Below are 23,943 nucleotides of genomic sequence, written 5' to 3' on the forward strand. Positions count from 1 at the left end.
ATGCTGTGCTGCATCTACTTACTTTAAAATTGCACAGTAAGAGTTGAATTTAGTCATTTTAAAACTAGAAAAGAATATTCAAGTTCCTACCTCTAATTCTACATCAGCTCGCACATATTGTCGGGTCTTTGGATGATTAAGGAGGTGCAAAATTGTAGTAATGAGGGCCTCATTTATTCGACTTAATTGGCAATCGATCACGTTTTTCAAGATGGTGTTTAGTCCACCTCGAAGGGCCACCACCTCTGGATTCTGAAGTGCTAAAATAAAAAAAGAAAAACTTAATATATTATATAGGGGATAATTAATAAAAAATAAGTCTGAAACTGGGGCTTTAATTTTAAAACAATCTCCTTTCTGACTTGAAAAATTCTCTAGTCAAAGACATTTAAAAAGGCATATGGATAAGATGTATCTAATAAGAATCATTGAATATACTTCCCAAAATTCTGATTTTAATTTTTATGACTCTGAATTTTTTGATATCCTTCATTCATTTTTCACTGGAATGGTTTTTCTTTCTTATTAATTGCAAAGACTTTTTTACACAGTGGGAATATTAGTCCTTTATCTATTTCAAATCATTTATCAGATTTGTAACTTTACTTTAGATTTTAAACTCAGATTTTAAGCTCAGGTACTCTTTTACTTCAAAGATCAGGCCATCTCCATGTATGCTATGAGTGTACAAACGTGACGTTGAATTTTTTCAATATGTAGTTTGGCCATGCATGTATTTCTTTGAGAATCGTCTATTTTCCCTATTGATCTGTATATAAATAAGTTATTTACTTATCATGCTTGTTAATTTTTTTTCTTTGTTCACTGTAGGATGTTTTCTTGCCTTCTTACAATAAAATCTGTAGCTGCTGAAATCTGATTTTCTTTGTAATTCAAAATTCCTGTTTCTTACAATGATCAGTAAATATTCATCCACTTTTCTCTTTTCCCATTTAACTCATTATTTTTTTTTAAATTTTTTTTATTGATTTCAGAGAGGAAGGGAGAGGGAGAGGGAGAGATAGAAACATCAATGATGGAAGAAACTCATTGATCAGTTGCCTCCTGCATACTCTCTACTGGGGATTGAGCCCACAACCCAGGCATGTATTCTTGAATCGAACCTGGGACCTTTCAGTCTGCAGGCCGACACTCTATCCATTGAGCCAAACCAGCTAGGGCATCCCATTTAACTCTTTTTGCATTTAGAATTCCTTTTTATTTTTAAATGTATGATGGATTATTTATTGCTTTTAACTCACACCATGATATTAAGATATAGTATGGTTAGCTAATGTTTGAAAGTTGGACTTTAAGATATTTTATTTTAATTACCAGAATTCGGACAATTCTTATATACTAAATTTCATGATGAGAAAAACTTTAAAAGTTCTAGTGTTAAGGTCACTTAGGAATTATTTGTTAAATAGCAAGTCCTCTATTATCCTATCAAGAATTTGTCCTACTTTTTCATAGCTTTGTACCAATAACTAAAGAATTAATGTGTTAAAGACATTAAGGAATGTTACATATTCTTTCTAAAATACTACATTTTTATTATTCAAAATTCTAACCTAGTTCACAGATAATAGCAATGCATGCTCGGACCATTCTGTCTCTTTCTTGAAGTCCATCATTTCCAACTGCTATTAATGAGTTGGCCACAGAGCTAGGAAACAAGGAAGCATTCACAGTAATCATCTGTAACAGGGAGAAATCAGAAAAAGAAGTTACTTACTTCATATTACATTTTTAAACCTACTTTGCTTGGTTTGAGGTTAAGATTATAGAGTTTTTATAAGATTCAGGCATCAATTTTAATCTTCTGATTCATATGAACATTTCAAATAATTAATGCAACTAATAATTGATGCAACGATGTTAATATCATTACAATAAAAAATGTATTGCTTTTTTCTCCGATAGTCCAGATCATAAATTAGTTGACCAACAAGATTTAATGTTTCTGAGATACTAAGCTCCTCAGAAATAGAATCTACATTTCAAACACTTCTCGATACCTAGACATAGTATATTAGTGGGGACACCACCTGTCAACACACTCTGTACTAGTGCATTCCTGACTTCCTTCTCCATGTACCTATTTACCTCATTATTTCTCATCCCCATCAAACTCACTGATGTAGCTCCCCATTCTTTCTCACTTTGCTGTAATTTATGTCTTATAATCTTCCTATCTGTAACCATCATCTGCTGCTATTCTAAAAGGCAAAATTAATGATCTGTAATCTATTTTTAGTATTTCAAATATTACAATAGAAAAAGTACATATCTGGTAATAAACTTTGGATGAATCTCACTTTAAGTGAAAACTATAATTGGCAATAACATTTGGAAAACTGAAAATAGATAACATGTATCTTCAGTTTGGAAAACAGAAAAAAAAAACTATGTAGTTAATGACTGTTTAATAAATAAAGACTATTTGGTAGATGAAGTACTTCAAAATAAATTCCTGAAGTGGAAGTAGAAGAATATGCTTTTTTACTTGGGTGGTAATAAAATATTGGGGATAATTAACCAGCCCTAGATATTACTGCATTTATAATTCTGTTGAAAAATAAGACTTGTACTATGAAACAATTAAAGGATGCAATATAACTAAATTAAAGATACCAAGTTAAATCCTATAAAGGGTCAAAGGAAAGATCTGTATTGGCTAGAGTACCTATACATGATTTATGTTACTTAGGAAGCATTATGCAATATTACAAGGTTCAAATGAAATAAGATACTGTTCCACTACCATAAAATAAAGATTTCTAATAACTATAGAATCTACAAAATTCTCACATTCATTTCTTAATCAGTATTTTCTATTCATCAGAAATGTTGGAGGAAAGAAAAGGGAAAGGAGGTATAGAAAACTGATCGTTGTAGATGACAAAATTCTAACTTATGATATTAATTTGTATTTTAATATTTATTGGTCTATGAAGCTCATGTGCTATGAAAAAGAATACCTTAATTCATTTTTTTTTTTTCAAATGAAATCTCTCCTATTTTCCAGGAAAATATATGCAAAGAAACTCTTCAATTCTGTGCAAATCAGAAAATATTTTTCTCAAAAATCAACGAGTACACAATAAAGAAAAAGTCATATAATTCATCTCTCTTTAAAGAAAATTTTAATAACGCTTTTAGGCATGATAGGACAAACAGATATACACACATTAAAGAGTAGGTAATAATTTATAAACTTCTATAAAGGAATTAGAAAGATAGAGTTCCCTAAGGGAAATATCTAAAATTTGAGCTAAGATTGAAAGATGAATATAATGTAGAAAATGGTAAAAATTAATAGAAAGAATAAGAAAGAAATAATGATCTTAACAGTGGCAAATAGCAGCTTGTCCACACTCATCCTATTCCTATATAATAAAAGGGTAATATGCAAATTGACCAAATGGCAGACTGGTACCCTGTTTCCCCAAAAATAAGACAGTGTCTTATATTAATTTTTGCTCCCAAAGATGCGCTAGGTCTTATTTTCAGGGGATGTCTTATTTTTCCATGAAGAAGAATACGGTACACATTTATTGTTAATTGAAAATAAAGGAAATTTATTACCTGTATACTGTACAGTAGTACGGTAGTTGTCAACACAAACCAGACAAACTGTGAATCCTACAGTATCAAGAATTTACTCATTTATTCAATGACAATCATGTCATCATCATAACAATCCAATTCCTGAATTTCCTGGTGAATTTCTTTTGACTCCATTTCTTTCAGAATCAGTGGACCAAATCTTTCATGTTTAGCCTAGGGAGGCCTTATTTTCAGGGGATGCCTTATATTTCACTCAGAAGGAAACCTGTAAGTAGGCCTTATTTTCAGAGGATGTCTTATTTTCGGGGAAACACGGTAGCTATGATGCATACTGACTACCTGGGGGCAGATGCTCAATGCAGCAGCTGCCCCCTAGTGGTCAGTGCACTCCTACAGGGGGAGTGATGCTTAGCCACAAGCCCAGCCCAGGGCTGGCGAGGCAGCGGTAGTGGCAGAAGCCTCTTCTGCCTCCATGGCAGCACTAAGGATGTTCTACTGACAGCTTAGGCCCACTCCCCAGGGGAAGCGGGCCTAAGCCATCAGTCAGACATCCCCCGAGGGCTCCTGGACTGCTTAAGGGTGCAGGTCAAGCTGAGCCCCCCCCCATCCCCAAATGCATGAATGTTGTTTACCGGGCCTCTAGTAATGACATAATGAGACAGGTCATAATTGGTTGGACCAAATGTTGGCTCTGAATGCCAAAGTAAGAAGATAGTACATAATACCAAAAATAATTGTGGGCCAAAGAGGTTGGCAATCCAAAGAACTAAGTTCTTGCACTGGATATGCCAATATCTTGCTGTGAATCAAAGGCAAATAATCCCTCTAAATGAATCTCTTTTCAATTGTAAAAACACAAAACAGAAACACACACACACACATACACACAAACCCCTGATATATTACTCTCTTATTACATGCACTAATAAATTATATATAAAGAAAATGATGAGTTATAATTTGAATTACAATTTAAAGAAAAGCAATAGTTGGCCAGTGAAAAAGCTAGATTGAAAATCAAAGAGATAAGAAGGACTGTCTGGACTGGAGAGACAAGGGGAAAAAATCCCAGACATTGAAAAAGAAACAAGGAAACAAACAAGAACCTTCCGAATGATTGAAATAAGTGAAAGTGAAGGAAAAGTAAATATGAGTATTCCTTAATTACTCATAGAGCAGTTATCCTAAAGCAATATTTTTATTTTTAAAACTAAAATACTTTTACAAAAAAATTAATTTTTTTTTTGCATGCATACAAAAAATCCTCAGCAATTATATTATCATTAATTTCTACTAGCTCGATTGCCAAGATGTTCCTGAAAAATAGAAATGTTTGCTTTGGTTGTTAAAAGTACTAATGAAATTATATCATAGTTCCTCAGGCCAATAGAGTCCACTATTCATTCAGCAAGTGTGTTTTCCCTTTAAATGCTTTTAGCTAAACCAAGGAGAAACCCTGTCAGGACTCTTCCTCTGAGCTTATAGTCCTCCATCAGGTACAAACAACTTTCCTGTTCTTGGATTCACAAACGGTATCTTCCACAAATTACTGTGTACTTCAGAAGATAATTTTGTTATGGACTTATTAAATTGTTTTCAAAGTCTGTTTACTGGCCATTTTATAAATTTGTAACCTGTACAAAAATATTTACAAAACTGAAATGAAATGTTCTTTAAATAATTTTTAAAACTGAATTTAATTGCTTGAATCCATTTGGAGTTGTCTTTTTTTCTGAATGCAATTTCTAAGGCAACAATTCTCAAAGTGTGGTCTGGGAAACTAAGGGTCCAACCTAGGACATTTTCAGGGATTCTACAAAGGTAAAACTGTTTTCATATTAAACCAAACATGATACTTTAAGATGAAAATGATAAAATTATTTCACAAGCTATGTCCTAACAAAGTTAACTCTCAGTTCCCTGTTCCTCTGCCCTTAGGGCATCACATTACATGTAAGAACAAAAATTTCTTGAACGCTTCACACTAGAAGCATATGGATGAACCGTAATAAATTCTCTTGTAGAAGTTGAGACTTTGACCTTTTATCATACACAATGGCCTGAATTCTTATTGCAACTGCCTATAAATTGCATCCAAATTTATCTTCAAAATAACTACTGTAATATAACTATTTGTGGCATCCATTTAATAACATTAATTCCAAGCATACATTTAAGGGAAAAATCAAGGGAAGAAGCAAGTAGTCTTCTTTCTCAACAATATATCAAAGCATTAATTTCATGTGCATATCTACTAAAGAGAGAAATACTCTTTACAATAAACATTTTATTAAAAACATTGCTCTAGTTATACCTAGTCACATACAATAATTATACAAATATTTTTCACCTCCAAGTTTCATAAATCTATTTAACTCATGTATAATCTTAAAAATGTTTACTGAGAATTTAGCTTTAAATTTTAATAAGATTTCATAAAATAGTCTAAATCTAAAAATGCAAAATACTTAACATGGAAACCATAAATCTGTCTTTACTCTTAGATATGGAACATACCTTTCTGACTAATCGAAGTGCTTGTGTCCTCTCTACCTCGTTGCTCTGCTGTATGTCAATGCACCTAAATAATACACAAAATAATTATTGATAAAAATCTTAACAATTTTTTATAAAACAATACCACTAAATCAGACCCACATTCATAATGTCAATATGGTATTTAAAACGTTTAATACACCTGAATTTGTAGTACCAGCTGATATTTAATTAGCTTACTGAAAGGTCCCAAGTATATTCTGGTTAAGGAAGGGCATGTACCTTAGTTGCGGGCACATCCCCAGTGGGGGGTGTGCAAAAGGCAGCTGATCGATGATTCTCTCTCATCGATGTTTCTAACTCTCTATCCCTCTCTCTCCCCCTCTCTGTAAAAAAATCAATAAAAATGGGAAAAAAAAATTGTCACAAAATATTAGGAAATCAAATCCAGTTATACATGAAAAGGATAAGTCATCATGAAAAAGTGATATTTTCTTCAGAAATGCAAACAAAAAACAGAAAAAAATCATTTGAAAGCCTATTGCAAGTTTCATAAAATAAGGGTGAAATACTCAACTCTTTTAGTCTGAGTTAAGGAGCAAAACAAAGTTTTCCAGCATTTCTAGTGAGTGCAATATTCTAGCCAATGCAATAAGGAAAGAAAAATGAAGACATAAAGATTGGAAAGGGAAACTAAAATGGTCATCACTTGTAATTAATACTTCTGCTAGAAATTCTAAAATAATTTTAAAAACAATTAGAATCGGTCGAAACCGTTTTTGGCTCAATGGATAAGAGCGTCGGCTTGGTGACTGAAGGGTCCCAGGTTCGATTCCGGTCAAGGGCATGTACCTTGGTTGCGGGCATATCCCCAGTAGGGGGTGTGCAAGAGGCAGCTGATTGATGACTCTCTCTCATCGATGTTTCTAACTTTCTCTCTCTCTCCCTTCCTCTCTGTACAAAATCAATAAAATATATATACATATTTAAAAAAAAACCAATTAGAATAGAAAATGAATTGATTAAATAAAAACATATAAATCATTAAAATATACCTTAAATAAACCTAACAATTATATGCAAGACAGATGCACAGAAAATTACAAAATGTTGTTGAGAGAAATTAAAGTTCCAAATAATTAAAGGTTTGGAAAATACAAAATTATTAAGATGTCAACTCATCCCAAATTAACCTAGAGATTTAATATAATTACTACTAAAATCCCAGAAACTTTTATGGAAATGGTCAAGATAATTATAAAATTCATATGGGAAAGCAGAACCCAAAATAGTCAATATAATCTTGAAGAAACACAGTTGAAGGACTTATATTAACAGGTCTCAATAATTATCAAACTACAGTCATTAAAACTGTGAGAAACTGGGGCAAGAATGGATAAATAGATCAATTAATGAGAAGAATGCAAAATAGATTCATATTTATCTGATACCTGATTTATAAGAGTGGCACTAATCTAGATGTGGAAAAAAAAAACTTTTCAACAAATTCTGCTCAATAAAAATAAAAATGGCCATTACCTACTAAAATGTATTAAAGAATAAATTTTTTAGGAGAAAACATAGAATACCTTCTTCAAAAGAGACCTAAAGCATTAAGCTATAAAACAAACAACCTCTATATTGAATTTTGTTAATTAAGAAAAGTAAAAGGTAAGGCAGGATGATTTGAAAAAAATATTCTTAATATGCACACCTGAAAGGAGTCATCAACATAAGATATCAAGAACACCTACACAACAAGATAGGTAACTGAATTTACAAATGAGCAAGACAAGTAGGATACCCAACTATAAAAGGTGCTTTGCCTCACTACCATCAGGGAAATGCAAATTAAAACCACAAAGAGAATTCACAATGAAAACCGCAATCAAAAGGGTATAATTAAAGACTGAAAATAGCAGGTGCTGATAAGATGTGGAGAGACTGGAACTCTCAAAAATTGTTGCTAAGAATGTAAATCAGGGCAATCATGTTGGAAAACTGTTGGCAATATCTATTAAAACTGAATATACATAAACTTTATGACCCAGCAATTCCACTCCTACATATGTATATAGCTGAGAGAAATGAGTGCATATACTAGTATATGCCCAGAATTATATAGAATGTTTAGGGATGCTTTATCCAAAATAGCTAAACACTGAAAACGAGTCAGAAAATCAACAGAATGGTCTAACAGTGATCTATTCATAACAGTAATTTGCAATATATGATTTTTAAGAACAGGAAAAACTAGTCTATAATGAGAAAAGCCTGAACAATGTTTATTACCGGTACTGGTTGGAGACACAAGGAAACTTGACTGGGATGCTGAAAGGGTTCTATACCTTATTTGGAATAACCAGGAACTTGGTTGTCTATATCTGCAAAAATTATCAGGCTTTACACTAAAAATTTGTAGTTTATGATAGGTATGCTAAAACTTAACACATAATTTTTAAAACATATAAAAACATAGTTAGCTCCCAGAAAATTACCTGGCTATTAAATAGTCCACTTTCAATTTAAGCACCTTCTGCAGAATAGTGGAGTCTTGGATGAGATATCGAAGAGCTCGGAGACCTGCTGCCCGCACTTCTTTTGCTTCATTCAATAAAGCCAACCTTAAGCTGTTTGAAAACAGACAAAAAGTTTTGCTGTACAAGTTTTAAATACACATAAAACTGTGGTACCAAATTCTTCCTCAATTGAAATAAGCAAAACTACTATTTATTTACACATATAAAAATCATTTTGCTGTAAGCCATGGAACTTTACCACTGATTTTTTTAAAATTTCTTTACTGATTAAGTTATTATATATGTGTCCTCATCCCCCACATTTTTTCATCTGTGCTTCCTTGGTACATTCTCACTAATCAAGAAAATGTTGAATTTTGTCCTATCTTCTGTAGTTTATTTTATATAAACAACGGGACATTAAATATGCCTTTTTCAAGTTGTCACACATATGCCACTATAATCTACTTCCCTCTATCTGCCTACCTGCTTCCTCTCCTCTAAAGAAACCATTGTGCTTAAACCAATAAGTAAAAATATTTTATAATGACAGTTGGTACAGATTATATCTTTTTAATTCCTAACCATACCAAAAAGATGGTTATACTATTACTAGAGGCCTGGTGCATGCATAGTGGGGTCTGGCTGGCCTGCACCGGCAAGGAGGAGGAGCCATGGGCAGTTGGCCAGCTGGGTCCCGACCCCTATTGGGCTGGGGAAGGCCAATTGGGGGCTGGGCTGCCTGGGGGTGGGGGGTGGGGGAGAAGGATGATAGGAGCCCAGATCAGGCTGGTTGGCTGCTGCAGTGGGCATCATAGCCATTGGTAGTTCTGGTTGTTGTAATCGTCTTGGTTGCTGGGCATATATATGTGTGTGTGTGTGTGTGTGTGTGTGTGTGTGTGTGTGTGTGTGTATGCATATATATGTATATATGTATATAAATGTATATATACATATATACACGCGCGCACACACACACACACACACACACACACACACACACATATATATAAATAAATATTATGCCTCTATTGGTGGGCATGAGCAAATCAAGTTTACCATTTAAAAGTTTAAATTGCAGAAGTCCAGGTATTTTTCAACATTAGCTTTGGTTCTTTATATTTTATAATTACAAAATATTACAACAGGATAACAAACAAAAAAATTTTGGAAATCCTGACTTTTTCTAATGTTCAAACAACTGTTTCTATAAGATCAAATATGATATTTTAAAGTATCCTAATTTTAATTTAAAATTACTAAAATTGACTAATACTAAAATCCAGGAGAGAAGAAACTTACCAAATTATAATATCCTCATAGTTAAAACCCAATTTGTCTTCACTGTGGCCAATATCACAAAGAAGCTGTCAGAAAAACAAAACAAATATGTATTTATTACATATTTTTGTCTATATACATTATTCCTTTAGATTGAAAAATAAAATACTTTTAATAAAAATTTTTAATATGATTCTATAGTTCAAGGATACAGATTTATTTCTATCGCATGCCGGGTAATAGAAACCACTGAGCACTGACCCAGGAACCAAGAGGTCACTGGTTCAATTTAGTCAGGGCACATGTCTGAATTGCAGGCTTGGTCCCCAGTTGGGGGTTATGCAGGAAGCAGCCAATATATGATGTTTATCTCTCATCAATATTTCTAGCTTTATTCCTCTCCCTCTCAAAATCAATTAAAAAACAAATTTTTTTAGAAAAGCAAGAAATTGTTCTTGAATATAATTATACTAGATAAGAAAAGATACTGGTAATGGGATTACAAACTGAAAATATTTTGTGAAATAAACTGAAAAAATGCATCAGGATCAGAAAGTACTTTCGATGATTTATATTAAAATAATCTAAAACATAAAGCACAATATGCTCAGGACATTATTTACAGTAGTACGGAACTGGAAACCAACATTCATAAAGGAGGAATCTTATGCGGCTGTTTACATCAAAAAGGAAAGTACAAGCCTAAGTAAGTGATTTAGTTTCTTTTTTTTATTTTATTTTATATATTTTATTGATTTTATACAGAGAGGAAGGGAGAGAGATAGAGAGTTAGAAACATCGATGAGAGAGAGTCATCGATCAGCTGCCTCTTGCATACCCCCTACTGGGGATATACCCGCAACCAAGGTACATGCCCTTGACCGGAATCGAACCCAGGACCCTTCAGTCCCCAAGCCGACGCTCTATCCATTGAGCCAAACCGGTCCCGGCGATTTATTTTCTTTTTTGCTTTTCTGTATTTTATAAATGTTTACGATAAATATATATTACTTACATTATATATGTATGTGTGTGTATCTGTATCTCAACAGTAACATTGACTGACGATTAATCTTACCATCCCTAGTAAGCTGGGTAATGTTTTTGTAAATGAGGACAACTTGGGCTAACAGATGGTCACGACTTTCTTGAGGCCACAAAGCTAGTAAGTGATAAAGCCAGAAATCAGAGTAAACCAGTTAGAGTCCAGAGTTCACAGTGAAAAATATTACCACAATTTTGTGTGAAATTATTTACACAAGGAGAGGGGAGCAAAGTTGGATATTATTATAAAAAAGGAATACCTACATATTACCATCTCTCTTCATTTCTCGAGCTTCAAAAGTGGTATGAACCAACTCTGGAGAACCTCACTCTGGCTAGATACTCATTTTATATACACAGAAAATAAAGTTAGCCGAAACCGGTTTGGCTCAGTGGTAGAGCGTCGGACTGCGGACTGAAAGGTCCCAGGTTCGATTCCAGTCAAGGGCATGTACCTTGGTTGCGGGCACATCCCCAGAAGGGGGTGTGCAAGAGGCAGCTGGTTGATGTTTCTCTCTCATCGACGTTTCTAGCTCTCTATCTCTCTCCTTTCCTCTCTGTAAAATATCAATAAAAAATATTTTTTGAAAAAATTTTAAAAAAATAAAGTTAACTATCATTTGTTAACTAAAAACATACACACAAAATGTGCCCATTTCCAAGGATTAGAATGTACACATACACACAAATATACTTATCACTATTAAAAACAATTTAGTATGCCCTGGCCAGTGTTGCTCAAAGGTTATAGTGTTGGACTGAACACCAAAGGGTCCCAGATTCAATTCCCACTCAAGGGCACATACATGGGCTTTAGTTTTGATCCCTGGCCCTGGCCTGGTCTGGTACATGTGAGAAGCAACCAATCAATGTGAGGTGTGTCTCTCTTACATGGACGTTTCCCTCCCTCTCTCCCTCCCTCCCATCTACTCTCTCTAAAAATCAATGGGAAAAATATCCTCTGGTGAGGATTAACAAAATAATAATTTAGTATTTATTTGAGATTTCTTAAATATTTCATATTACTAGCATTGTCACTATATGGTACTATTCTATTTAGTAAAGAGGGGATATGCAAATCGACTGTCACACTGCCACAAAGATGGCGGCACCCATAGTGGTGCCCAGTCCTCTCAGCCCCGCCAGAGTCCCCCAGTCCTTTCAGCCCAGCTAGAAGGGGTAGGGGAGGAGTGGCAGGTGCATGGTCTGGCCAGAACCGCCCTAAGCCCCCCAGCCATCCAAGGCCGGGCTGAGGCGCAGGCAAGCTTCAGATGGTGGCTGCCCAGCTGCACGGGCAACCGGAGGCTAAGGTAACCAGGGTCAGCCGAGGCTTGTGCTGCCGGCAGTGGCAGCAGCATGGGTGTGATGGTGGCAATGCCGTCCCCTGATCACTGAGTCACCTCCCACTCCCTGAGGGCTCCCGGACTGTAAGAGGGGCAGGCCGGGCTGAGGGACCCCCCTCCAGTGCATGAATTTTTATGCATGGGCCTCTAGTCTGTATTTATAAAAGGCTAATATGCAAAGTGTCCCTCCAACCATCTGACCAGTCACTATGATGCACACTGACCACCAGAGAGTAGATGCCCAATGCAGGAGCTGCCGTTACGTGCTCTGGCAGTTTACAAAGAAACAGGCACCACAGACATGGCAATGACAAAGCAACACTGGGCTTCACCCAAGTGGGACACAGGCCCTGCCCTACCCTGGAGCGACAACCCACCAAATCGCTGCCAAGACCCCACGGTGCCAAATGCAGCTCACAGCCCAGCCCAGTCTGGAAATGATTGCTGTGGGGGCCGGTAATGATATCATGTAGCAATGCCCAGCTTCCTCTCCCTAGCGACTAGCCTCCTTGGTTTCTTCAGCCCAGGAACATGACTTGCTTTATAACCAGGTGCAAATGTCTGTGCCTCATCTCATTTGATCCTCACAGAAGTCCTGGAGTAGGTAGATAGGAGATTCAGTAGAATCCTATTTTCTTTTCATTAGCCGAAAAATGGATATTTTATTTTATTTACTTATTTTTTAAATATATTTTATTGATTTTTTACAGAGAGGAAGAGAGATAGAGAGTTAGAAACATCGATGAGAGAGAATCATCAATCAGCTGCCTTTTGCATACCCCCTACTGGGGATGTGCCCCCAGCCAAGACACATGCCCTTGACCAGAATTGAACCCGGGACCTTTCAGTCCTTCAGTGCGCAGGCGGACGCTCTATTCACTGAGCCAAACTGGTTTCGACTGAAAAATGGATATTTTAGAAAGTTTAGAAACTCAATCCAACTGAAAAGAAGAAATCGTGGACCATGAAAATGACTTGTTTTCTCGCTGAGCAGAATATAGTCAAACACTGCTGCAGTCAATATTTTACCCTTTTGTTCTCCCTGCATGACCTACAATAAAAATCTGCTTCCTGTTGATGTTTACTGTTATGTTGCTGACAATTACCTGAAAGAGAAGTTGGGATGCCTTAATGGGCTGTTAAAAGTTTAGCTAAATCAAAAAACAGGTCTAATTAAGCAAGCTTGTTCTATATATATATATATATATACAAGGCTAAGTTGATTTGTGCATGTGTGATACATATAAAGCTCTCACTGGCACCAGTTGGACATGTGTGCTTCGATCTATCATTGTTGATCATGGATTTGGTTGACACATCTATTATAGAGAAAGGGTGAATAGCGATATTAAAATATTTCTTCTAATTAATTTCCTTTCAATGTGCACAAATTCGTGCACTGGGCTACTAGTATATTAATAAAAAAAGAAAAATCAGAACTGTTTATGATTATAATCATGGTGTTACTACTTAGATCTTGGACATACACTAATTCATAAACTTCATAGAAAAATGAAGCAAAGAATTTGTTATATAAAACATTTGAGCTTCTCAAATGGGAAAAGTTACTTTCTTAAAACAATGATTTATATATTTATTAACTAAATTTCTGAAGAGGCAATATTTGCATTCTTCTTCCACAGCAGTAATGAATGTTAAAATGAAATACTCTGAAATCCGAAAAGTAAATATACAAAAGTTGCTGGGGTTCTTGTTCCAGCATTAAGAAGGGTTCAGCAATCTGGAGAAAGGCTGTGTGTAACTAAAGAAAGAGTCCAGAAACGAAAGGTAATTTTGAAAGGCACTGGGGGTCAGAGGAGCCTAGCTGAAGAAACCAAATTCCCCTTGCTTTTTATTAACACAAATTGTCCTAAGGCAAGGTGGAGATATACACTTCAAAGGGTAAGGTTTCTCTACAGAGTCCATTGTCAGACTGGGGAATAGCCTATGTCTGTTCAGGTGTTTGGAAAGTAGGAGGCAATAGCATGTAGATTAAGATGCCCTGAGCTGTTTTGCAGCAAACAATCAATTTAATGCATTCTTTTCAGGTTTGGGGAAATGCCTTTAGCCGTTCCCAACAGGCGATAACATATGTGATTCAGCCCTTTTTGAGTCCCCAAGTTCCATTAACCTTTCAATGAAACTCTTGCAATTATGACATGCTGGAACTGGATTCTGGCAAAAAGTCGTATGCTGTCAAGTGTTGGTTTCGCCTCTAAGTGTACTTGGTCCGCATTTCCTGAATTATCTTTTTCACACTTGCCAGACAGATTAGATTCAGAGAACATAATTTCCAAATTACCCATCTTCTCACATCACCAAATATATGACTGTTCACCATTTTACATTTGCTTTAGTTAGCAGTTTTGATGGAAAAGTAAAACAAAATTCAAAGTTATTACTATGATCTCATAAATCATAATTTGGAAAGTATTTAGAAAGAAGTACTTTCTGCTACTTAATATCAAAACATTTTAATTGCAAGAAACATTTCTGAGGAAAATGTCTACTCAATTTACAATGAAAAGGCATATTTGTCATAATCGATGTCTATTTTTCAGTGATAGCAATAGATGCTAGGACTATGCTTTTAATGGTGGCTAAATAATGCTTTCAAGATTATAGAAGGATTTATTAATCAGTCTCAAATTAAAATACATCTTCTGAATTAGAATTACCCGAGACTAAATTTTCTACACATACATAATTTACATATAGCAGAAATAAGAAATTAGAAGATATTAGGAGTCTGACTTTCAATTATTAAAGAAACAATGTTTACTTTTCATCAGCAGGAATTCACCTAGGTATATTAAGACTCAAAATATAACAATTATTTTAATACAAAATTCTTGTAGTGACTGACTCACTACCTTACTAATTACCACCTAATTTAAATAACCAAACCCTAAAGTACAAATCAAGCCCCTTAATTCTTACTCCAGAAAAGAGGCAGGTAGAAACAGCAAGTAAAGCACTGAATTGGTGAGTTTAGCAATGGGACTTTCAGCTGCCCTTACCTACTGATTGAATTACTAATTAATCCTTAATCTTTAGTAACAACTTCTTTAGTATCGTAGCCATTGTAAGTAATTTCCTTTCTCCTGTATAAGTTTTTGAAATGTAACATTGCCTGCCCTATCACTGAAGTTTGTTATATTAAGAGTAAATCACCAATTATGATTAGAAGCCAGTAAAGACCTTGCAAAATCTAAGAATTCTTGGCATGACAGTCACTTAATATGCAAAATTATTAAACATCACTCAACACTTTTCACTGGGGTTCTGTTGCTCCCTATTCCATGTGTTTATGTGACTAGCAGTCACAATGCCTAGCTGAATGTGACCAGAGGATCAGAGTTCATCAGGAGACACAAAGAGAAGGCTACCCTCTCTCTTTTTATGACTGAACGCTGTAAAGATGCTATATCTTAGTCATTTGGGAATTGTCTGTGAATAAAACTAACCTAAAAGAAAGGAGAGCTGAAAAAATGGAGAGACAGGGCAATTACCATTGTTCAACACCCGGGTTTTTTGCCTAAAATTAGGATCCAACATTTGGTATTCTTTATCATGAAAGCAAATAACTTCTTTTTACTTTAGCTCAGTTGAATTATGTTTCTTCAATTTGTAAGTTATAAACAACTTAAGCATTCAATATCATCAAAAGTCTAAAATTACAAACATAACTGTTAAATTTAATATTTATATAGGCAAAACAACCCAATAAATTCAATGAAAATATAAAATAGAAGTCTAAACCCATCTCTAGATAATAAAAAATGATACTAAATAAATTTTAAAAACATAATAATCAGTTAAAATTAGGCAGTTAAATGCTATTCCAATTTTACTCATATTGCTCTGAAGGTTAAATGAATGGTTCTAAATAAGCAACAGATAGAATAAACTCAAACTTTTAAACATCTTATCACAGAGTAAAATTCCATAGCATGTTCTTTTCAGAGGGCAATTTAGAAGTTAATTTTAAAATAAAAAGTATAAATGCTCTTGACTAAGAAATCATACTTCGAAAATTCTATCTTATACAAATATAGCTATAAAAAAAGTATATATATGTTCATAGAAAAGGAAAGGATTCTATGGTATATTGGGAAGTAGGAAAAGGCAAGTTGCAAATCCATATATCTCATTAAAAAACCTTTGTGTACACACATAAAATAGTAAATAAACTGAGCACTATATTAAATACTTCTTTTTAAGTTTTTTAATTCACACACACACATTTACAATTATACCAGAGAAGGATAAATACTTTCTAAGGGTTCCCTCCGGAGAATGGTATTTTTGTCAGAGTGGTGAGATGGATGAGAAGCATGTGAAAAAGGATTTGCACTTTTTACTAAATATTGTTCTGTAGCATTTTAATACTTTACATTTGGCTTAACTATTTTTGAAGCTTTAAAACAGAACAAAATAAAGATTCCTTTGCAGGCTTTAATATAAATATGTGAGATTAAATATAGAAAAAGAACTTTTAGAGTATAAAAGCTGAAATACTTTCATCTTTAAAAACAGGTCTTTATGAGCATGTTGATAGTTTTAAAAATAGAATACTAAGATTATATTCATCAGCAGTCTGTTATACACATTACTTTATCTAGTGAAATGATGTCAGGAGGCAAGCATGGCTGTGTGACATTCACATGGTTATAGGATCACATCGCTAACACCCTCTTCTCTCTCTTCAGACCTTAAAAGGAGGTTTAAAATTCTAGAGATGAAGTCTACCCCATACAACATTTTAGCCCGATGATCTACTAAATTAACTTAATCCTAAAAGCTATGCTTACACTTAACCAAACAAATGCTAAAACAACAAAAACTCATATTTAAAAGGCAAAATTTTCCTAATGTAATATATAATACCTTTAATTAAACACTTGTTATGTGCCAAGCTTTGGGATAGAGAAGTATATAAGAGTAGAAAATAAATATTAGCTATAACATATGTTTAAGAAATATAGTTTAATAAGGCAGTAACCAAATAATAAAAGAACAGATAAAATTTAGTAGACACATATATAACCTGTTATGAGAATACAGAGAACTAATTAACAAGCTTCCTGGCATCATAATTATTTTTCTCTTTTTCTTTTTCTCTTAGTCTTTAGAGCTATTCTTAGATTTCTGAGAATTTCTACATTTTACTCTATAAGGAAATAACTTTTTAGGAATACCAGGTCTGAAATATATATTATTATCATGACAAATATTGATAATATATTTATTAATCTAGCTCTCCAACAAAATGGAATTCAAAGACACACTATTTTATGATTAAATTCAGTAAGCATTTATTTTATGCTAGGCATTTAGAGAAAATTTATAGACATTTATTTACAGCAGTGGTTAATTCTTTCAGAATCCTAGTTGTCAAAAGTTGTGAAAGGACATATCTAGGTGTCAACCTAATTATATGACAGAAACCATGAATTCAAACAGGACATAAACCTCTATTAATGTTTTTAATAGTTAAATCTAAGCAAGTGGTAAAGGCTTATTAGAGCTGAGTGAAAAATGGTAAATAAAACTGAAAATTTAATAGAAGGGGAGGAATCCAGGAGATGCAATTTATAACCCTGGAACAACTTCAGGTCTTAAAGACTTGGCATTATCTGACTAGAACAGTTAAGGAAAGTATTTGGAGACTTTTCATCACATTCATAAAAATAAAAACATACATAGGGATATGTTTGAAATTCCCTTCTCAAGCACCTAGTCAGTGTTCTTGAAAGTTGTTTATAAAAAATCACTTTCTCATCTCTCATATAAAATAAGTTTTTCATGTTATATAAAAATAAATGCCAGAATATTCCAAAACTTCATTAAAAACACACAATTTTGCTACATAGTAACTATATACTTATCCCATTTTACTTCTATAAAATCAAACCGAATCCAAGCCATCGTCTAATTACTAGATAGCAATAAATAAATAAATAAATAAAGATTTTAGAGGGTTAAAACAGTGCTGCTCAAACTTTAATATACACAGAAATTCACCAGAGAATCTTTATTAAAAACAAAGATTTGATTCTGGTTCTGTGTGACTGATTCTGATTCTGATTCTGGGGCTGGAAATAGTGCATTTCAAACAAGCTCCAATGTGAAGCCAAAGCTGCTGGTCTGTTATCCTTACACTTAAAATTGAGCAGAATAACTTATATTTAGTAAACTAAAATGGAAAAATAAAATTTTCCGAAAGAATCCATTCTGGTTTATATTTATGACATCACCTCAAATAATAGGCATTTCAATGTTTCCAAAAGTTGGCTCTCCAGGATTACCAAACTCAAAAACATACCAATCCATTAAACTCAGAATCTTGGCTGCTAATATAAATCAAGTCAATATTTATTTGGGATGAGGGCCCCTGCATTTATCTTAGGCTCTGAGTTCCAGACAGTGGGAATGAAGTATCAGGGAAAGAGAGAGGAAGTTCTATCAATAGTATTTTTCTGGGGATTACGATTATGTCTGTAAAATACAATGCACACATACTTATGTGCAAACATATTTATCATATATCATCAAATAAAAATAAGTATAAAAAGGCAAAAATAATACATCACTATGTGTGAATAATAGTGAAAACTGGATTATGGATTTCTCAGTGATTTTTTTTCTTTATTCTTTTCTGAACCCACCAAATTTTCCACAAGCATTTGAATAATACTTCCATTATTCAAATACACTTTTAAATTAGAAATCACATGATAAAACCCTAAGAAGCATTAGAGGAAAGCACTAATACTGGGAGAATACTCAACACACCCATGAAATACTCAACACACCCAAGAATACTTACACACCCATGAAAATCACACATGGTGTCAAATAAGCCAAAGGAAAATCGTTGGGCAAAAATAAAAAAGATCCCAAGTCAATTTTATAGAAAAGATTCCTTTATTAACTTTTGGATTGAGAATATGTTTATATATTTTCAGAAAACTACTCCAAGACCATGGGAATTCCTGCAACAGAGAGGAGTTGTCAGATCTGCTCCAGCCATGAAGACAAGCGGGGAACAGTCCAGAGATGGAAGACGCTGAGGACGCCCGGCCATGCTAGCAGTCAGCAGCTGTGCGTTGCTGCAGGTTGCCCAGGACCAAACCAGAGAGGGTCAGACCTGCATTTCCACCATCTGTCCATTATCCAAATATCATTGCTGACATGCACATATAAGGAACTATTTGACACTGAAACTGGGTCTCAGAACTGTTGGACATTGAAATTGGGATTCAAACGTTTTTTGTTGTTATATGTTTATTTCTAGTCTGCAGTTGCAAGATTTTTTAAAGAGGAGAAATGGGGGAAAAATATAGAGCTAAAAAACCATTGAACAGACTGTCAAACTATAGCGGGAAGGCAAGGAAGGTTGGGGGGGGCGGCTGTAAGAGATCAATCGAATGACTTGCATGCATGCATATAAACATAACCAATGGATACAAGACACGGGGGGAGGGGGGAGGTGAAGGCATATGCGGGGGGGGGGGGGGGGGGGGGGAGTCGGGGAGGCTGGGAGGAGGTCAAGGGGGGAAAAAAGGAAATATATGTACTATCAATACTATTTGTAATGCTTCAAACAAACAAACAAACAAAAAAGAATTCTTATTAATGATAATTAGGAAGCATCCAGTAAGCATAATAAGGAAGAATTGTAGATGATAATATTAATATTCAAGTTACTTACCTTAGTAAAGTTATTCAAATGGCCCAGCTTTCTCATATTTGAAACCCCTTGTAATTTGGCCACATTTTGGAGAATCTCCCTTAAGTTATCAGAAGGTTCTAGAAGAAAAGACAGATAATTTAAAGGAGTATTTTCTTAATCAAATACATAAACATACAGTATTAAAATATCACAACTTTGGCTTTTAATTTAAATTCTTACTCTCCATCTCAAATCCATCACCCAGGTCACATCAAAGTCCATGTGGACGAGTCATCCAATGACCTTCACATTTATATCCACTCATATCTATGGTCCAATTCTGTGGGTCATCATCTGGATTTATTCAATCACTAAATCTTAAGTTGCAACACCCCAAATTTCACTTCTAGCTACAATACAGAAATGGACATAAAAAACACTATCCTATTTGAACTACAAAAAAACTGTACAAAATATAGGAAACTATAGTTCAAGAGACTGGGGATCAGCAAGTAAAGAAAAAATGATCCCTAAGAAATGAGAAACAAACAAGTGTGCTCTACAACAGTCCCAGTTTACTGCCTAATCTATGCAGTCTGCAGTCTTGCTGCTGGGAGAAACCTAGGCAAAATGAGTTGAAGAGAGAGAGCTCATCTTGCAAAAGGACCCCTCAAGTAGCAGTATAGCAATGGTTGGTGCATGTATGTGAGTGAGGAAATTACCACTCAAAAGAATTAAAGGGAAGAGTAGCTTGCATTCATACAGGACAGGGAGCTGTGCTTGTTCCTAAAACCAAATTGAGAAGTCTTAGCTCAGTGTGGGTAAAAATCAGATGTAGACTAAACATTTCTTTGATCCCATTTAACAAATCTTCAAATATGAAAGCTTTAAACTGATTCCAAGTAATTAAACTATGTTTCAGATCAAGAAGATTTTAGGCAGAGAGAAAATATGAAGCATATAACAGGACAAAATTTACAATGTTTATCATCCAATCAAAAATTATCAGGCATGCATGGCAAAAAAGCAGGAAAACATGACCCATACTGAGCCAAAAAAAAAAAAAAAAAACACCAATCAACTGAAAATGCCCAGAACTGACATGTTAGTACTAGCAGAAAAGGACAATAAAACCGTTTTTATAACTGTAGTCTATATGTTCAAAAACTTAGGTAGAAGAGGCATGAAAGGTTTATAAATGCTCTCAAACTATGGATAGGAATAACAGTCTTTATGGAAGGTAAGAACTGTAAACTTGGAAGACAAAGCAACAGAAAAATAACCAAAATATAACAAAAAGAGAGAAAAAGAGCATCAGTGAACTATGGGGACTTCAGGCAGCTTAGTATAATTAAAATATGTGTAACTAGTCCTCAAAGGAAAGAAATGGGGGATATAATTATTTTTTTTTAAATAACAGATTAAAACTTTCCAAATTTGATGAAAATAAGCCAATAAATCCAAGAAGCTCAACCAATACCAAACACAAGAAACATAAAGAAAACTAGACCAAGCTACAACTTAAATCAAATTGCTCAATAACACTGGGGGGGCGGGGGGGGGGGGGGGGGCGGGGGGGGAGAAGAAGAAGAAGAAAAAAAACCAAAACTCTTAAAAGCAAAGAAATTAAAAAATAAGACAAATTACAGAGAAAAGAAAACGATGACAGCTGATTTCTTGTGGGACAAGCAAGTGAGAAGATATTTAAAATATTTAAAATATTTAAATTAAAAAATGATATGACATGTATAGAAACCATTCTTAGCCCACTTGCCCCAAAACAGGCCACAAGCAAATATGCCCCATGTCAGCAGTTTGCCAACCACTGGTAGAGACGGTCGATTTATTCAGGCTACCATACACTATTTCTCTATTAATATACTCAGCATTATATTTGTTCGAAAGAAAACAAAAACACAATCTAAAAAGAAATTGTATTACATTGCAGATATGTTAGGGTAAAAGCCATTATGACTTGCTTTGAAATTTTTACATAAACCTAATACCAAAGAATTATTTGTTCTGAATTAGTGTTTTCCTCAGCAAATGGAACTGTTTGCACTGTCCTATTTTACATTTAGCTTGCATCTGCTCACATTCTGTTCCACTGGGTGTTAGCCATGACCAACACAAATTGATTATTCATTTAATCTTAGAGCACCTCCTATAAATTTTGGATATTTTTTAACTCTAATAAGATTCTACCTCCTTAAAATTAGTGACTGAGAGTATCTTAAAAGTGAAATGAAAACAGCTCATCATTGGGTGGGATCAGATCTCATTAAAAAGAATTGTAAGGTCACTATTACAGGTGAGGCAATGATGTTCAAATGATTTAACTAGATATGAAAACTTTATAAAAACTTTACAATAACTTTTAAGGTAATTTAGAACCTGCATCAATTTTCAGTCAGAATTAAGGATCTTTAGAGCCATTGCAAATTTTACCTAGTGGAAATATACACTGAGTGGACAGATACTGAGTGGACAGATACGTTGGGCCACCTTTTGCCTTCAATACTGCAGTGATTCTTCTTGGCACTGACTCCACGAGATGCTGAAAGGTGATGTGAGGAATCTGACACCATGCCTGATGAATAGCCCTGTCCAGTTCTGTGAGATTTGATGGCTGTGAAACCAGCAGCCTGATGGCTCTTTTAACTTCGTCCCACAAATGCTCAGTTGGATTGAGATCTGGTGATTGTGGGGGCCACCTAAGCAAGGTAGTCTCCCTCATGCTCTTGAAACCACTCCTGCACAATACGAGGGCCGGGGCATGGCACATTGTGTTGTTAGAAGAAGTCACCTCCATTGGGATATGCCATCAACATGATCGGATGAACTTGATCAGCAACAATACTTAGGTATGTAGTGCTATTCAGATGTTGTTCCACAAGAATTAAAGGGCCCAAATCATGCCAGGAAAACATGCCCCAAACCATAACACTGCCCCCACCAGCTTGAAGGGTTGTACTCATGCATGTGGGAGGCATGCTTTCATGCTGCTTCCACTAAATTCTCACTCTGCCATCTGCATGATGCAACTGGAAACGTGATTCATCGGACCACATGACTTTTTTCCAATGCTCGACTGTCCAATCCTTGTGTTCCTGTGCGAATTGGAGATGTTTTATCTTGGTGACTGCAGACAGCAAAGGTGTTCGAACAGGCCTTTGGCTTCCATATCCCATACAATGAAGTGTACGGCAAATCTGCCTACAAACATCAGGTGGTCATAATAATCTGGCCACTCAGTGTATAACTTAACCATTTTACATCAATTTTTAATTAGGATGTCAGGCACCAAACAAAAGGTTGCACTAAAGTGATGACTCTTACTACAATGTAATGATCTAACAGGATAGTCAAGATGATTATTCTGGAAAGATAGATACTTCATAAAGGCTTGCAAGTTTTAATTATTGCCTGTTTTCTAGGTATGAACTAATTGCAGGGTGTTTTTTTTTTCTTCAAGTGCAAATCATGGAACAACCATCTTATACAATCATATTCAAAATAAAATCTCATATCTGAGTTCATTCATTAAGTATTAACTGAAAAACTATTATGTCAGGAACGTTTTTGGTAGTGGGAATACATCAATAATCAAGGAAAATCCTTCTTTAACAAACCTTACATACAAGTGAAAGGAAAAGAATAACCAACACAATAAAAAAACAAACAAATGAAAAAAAAAACATGTACACAATTTAAAAACTGACAGGTAGTAAGAAGCCAGCACTGGACCAAATGTTTGTCTAATGAATAATAATATAAAATGAAGCTAATATACTAGAATACAGATGCTATCATTGTCAATACAAATCAAATGAACCAGCCTTTCAACTTCCTTTTCCTCCTCACCCCCACTTTATATAATCCTACTAGAGGCCAAGTGCATGACATTCGTGCACTGGGTGGGGGTCTCTCAGCCCGGCCTCTGTTGTCCATATGATAAAAGCCTAATATGCTAAGTGTCCGGTAGACTAGTCAGTCTTTCAACCAATCA

The 23,943-nt window shown here is 34.7% G+C and overlaps 1 protein-coding gene across 4 annotated transcripts in view; it reads right to left on the reverse strand.

Moving 5' to 3' along the window:
• Nucleotides 1–23,943, reverse strand: part of RICTOR (RPTOR independent companion of MTOR complex 2) — an 85,388-nt gene that overhangs the window by 43,257 nt on the left and 18,188 nt on the right. For 3 of the 4 annotated variants that reach the window (XM_084880556.1, XM_084880555.1, XM_084880558.1), the window contains 6 exons: nt 19,974–20,071; nt 9,891–9,955; nt 8,568–8,699; nt 6,091–6,154; nt 1,575–1,701; nt 91–260 (listed from right to left, as the gene is read on the reverse strand). In XM_084880556.1, coding sequence (XP_084736682.1) covers nt 91–260; nt 1,575–1,701; nt 6,091–6,154; nt 8,568–8,699; nt 9,891–9,955; nt 19,974–20,071 — 656 coding nt within the window. Of the gene's footprint in view, nt 1–90; nt 261–1,574; nt 1,702–6,090; nt 6,155–8,567; nt 8,700–9,890; nt 9,956–19,973; nt 20,072–20,684; nt 20,721–23,943 lie in introns of all 4 variants that reach the window. The other variant, XM_084880557.1, reaches the window with a different exon arrangement.

Source organism: Pipistrellus hanaki, assembly GCF_964339955.1.
Source record: "Pipistrellus hanaki genome assembly, chromosome: 4".
In the NCBI taxonomy this organism is placed as follows: domain Eukaryota; kingdom Metazoa; phylum Chordata; class Mammalia; order Chiroptera; family Vespertilionidae; genus Pipistrellus; species Pipistrellus hanaki.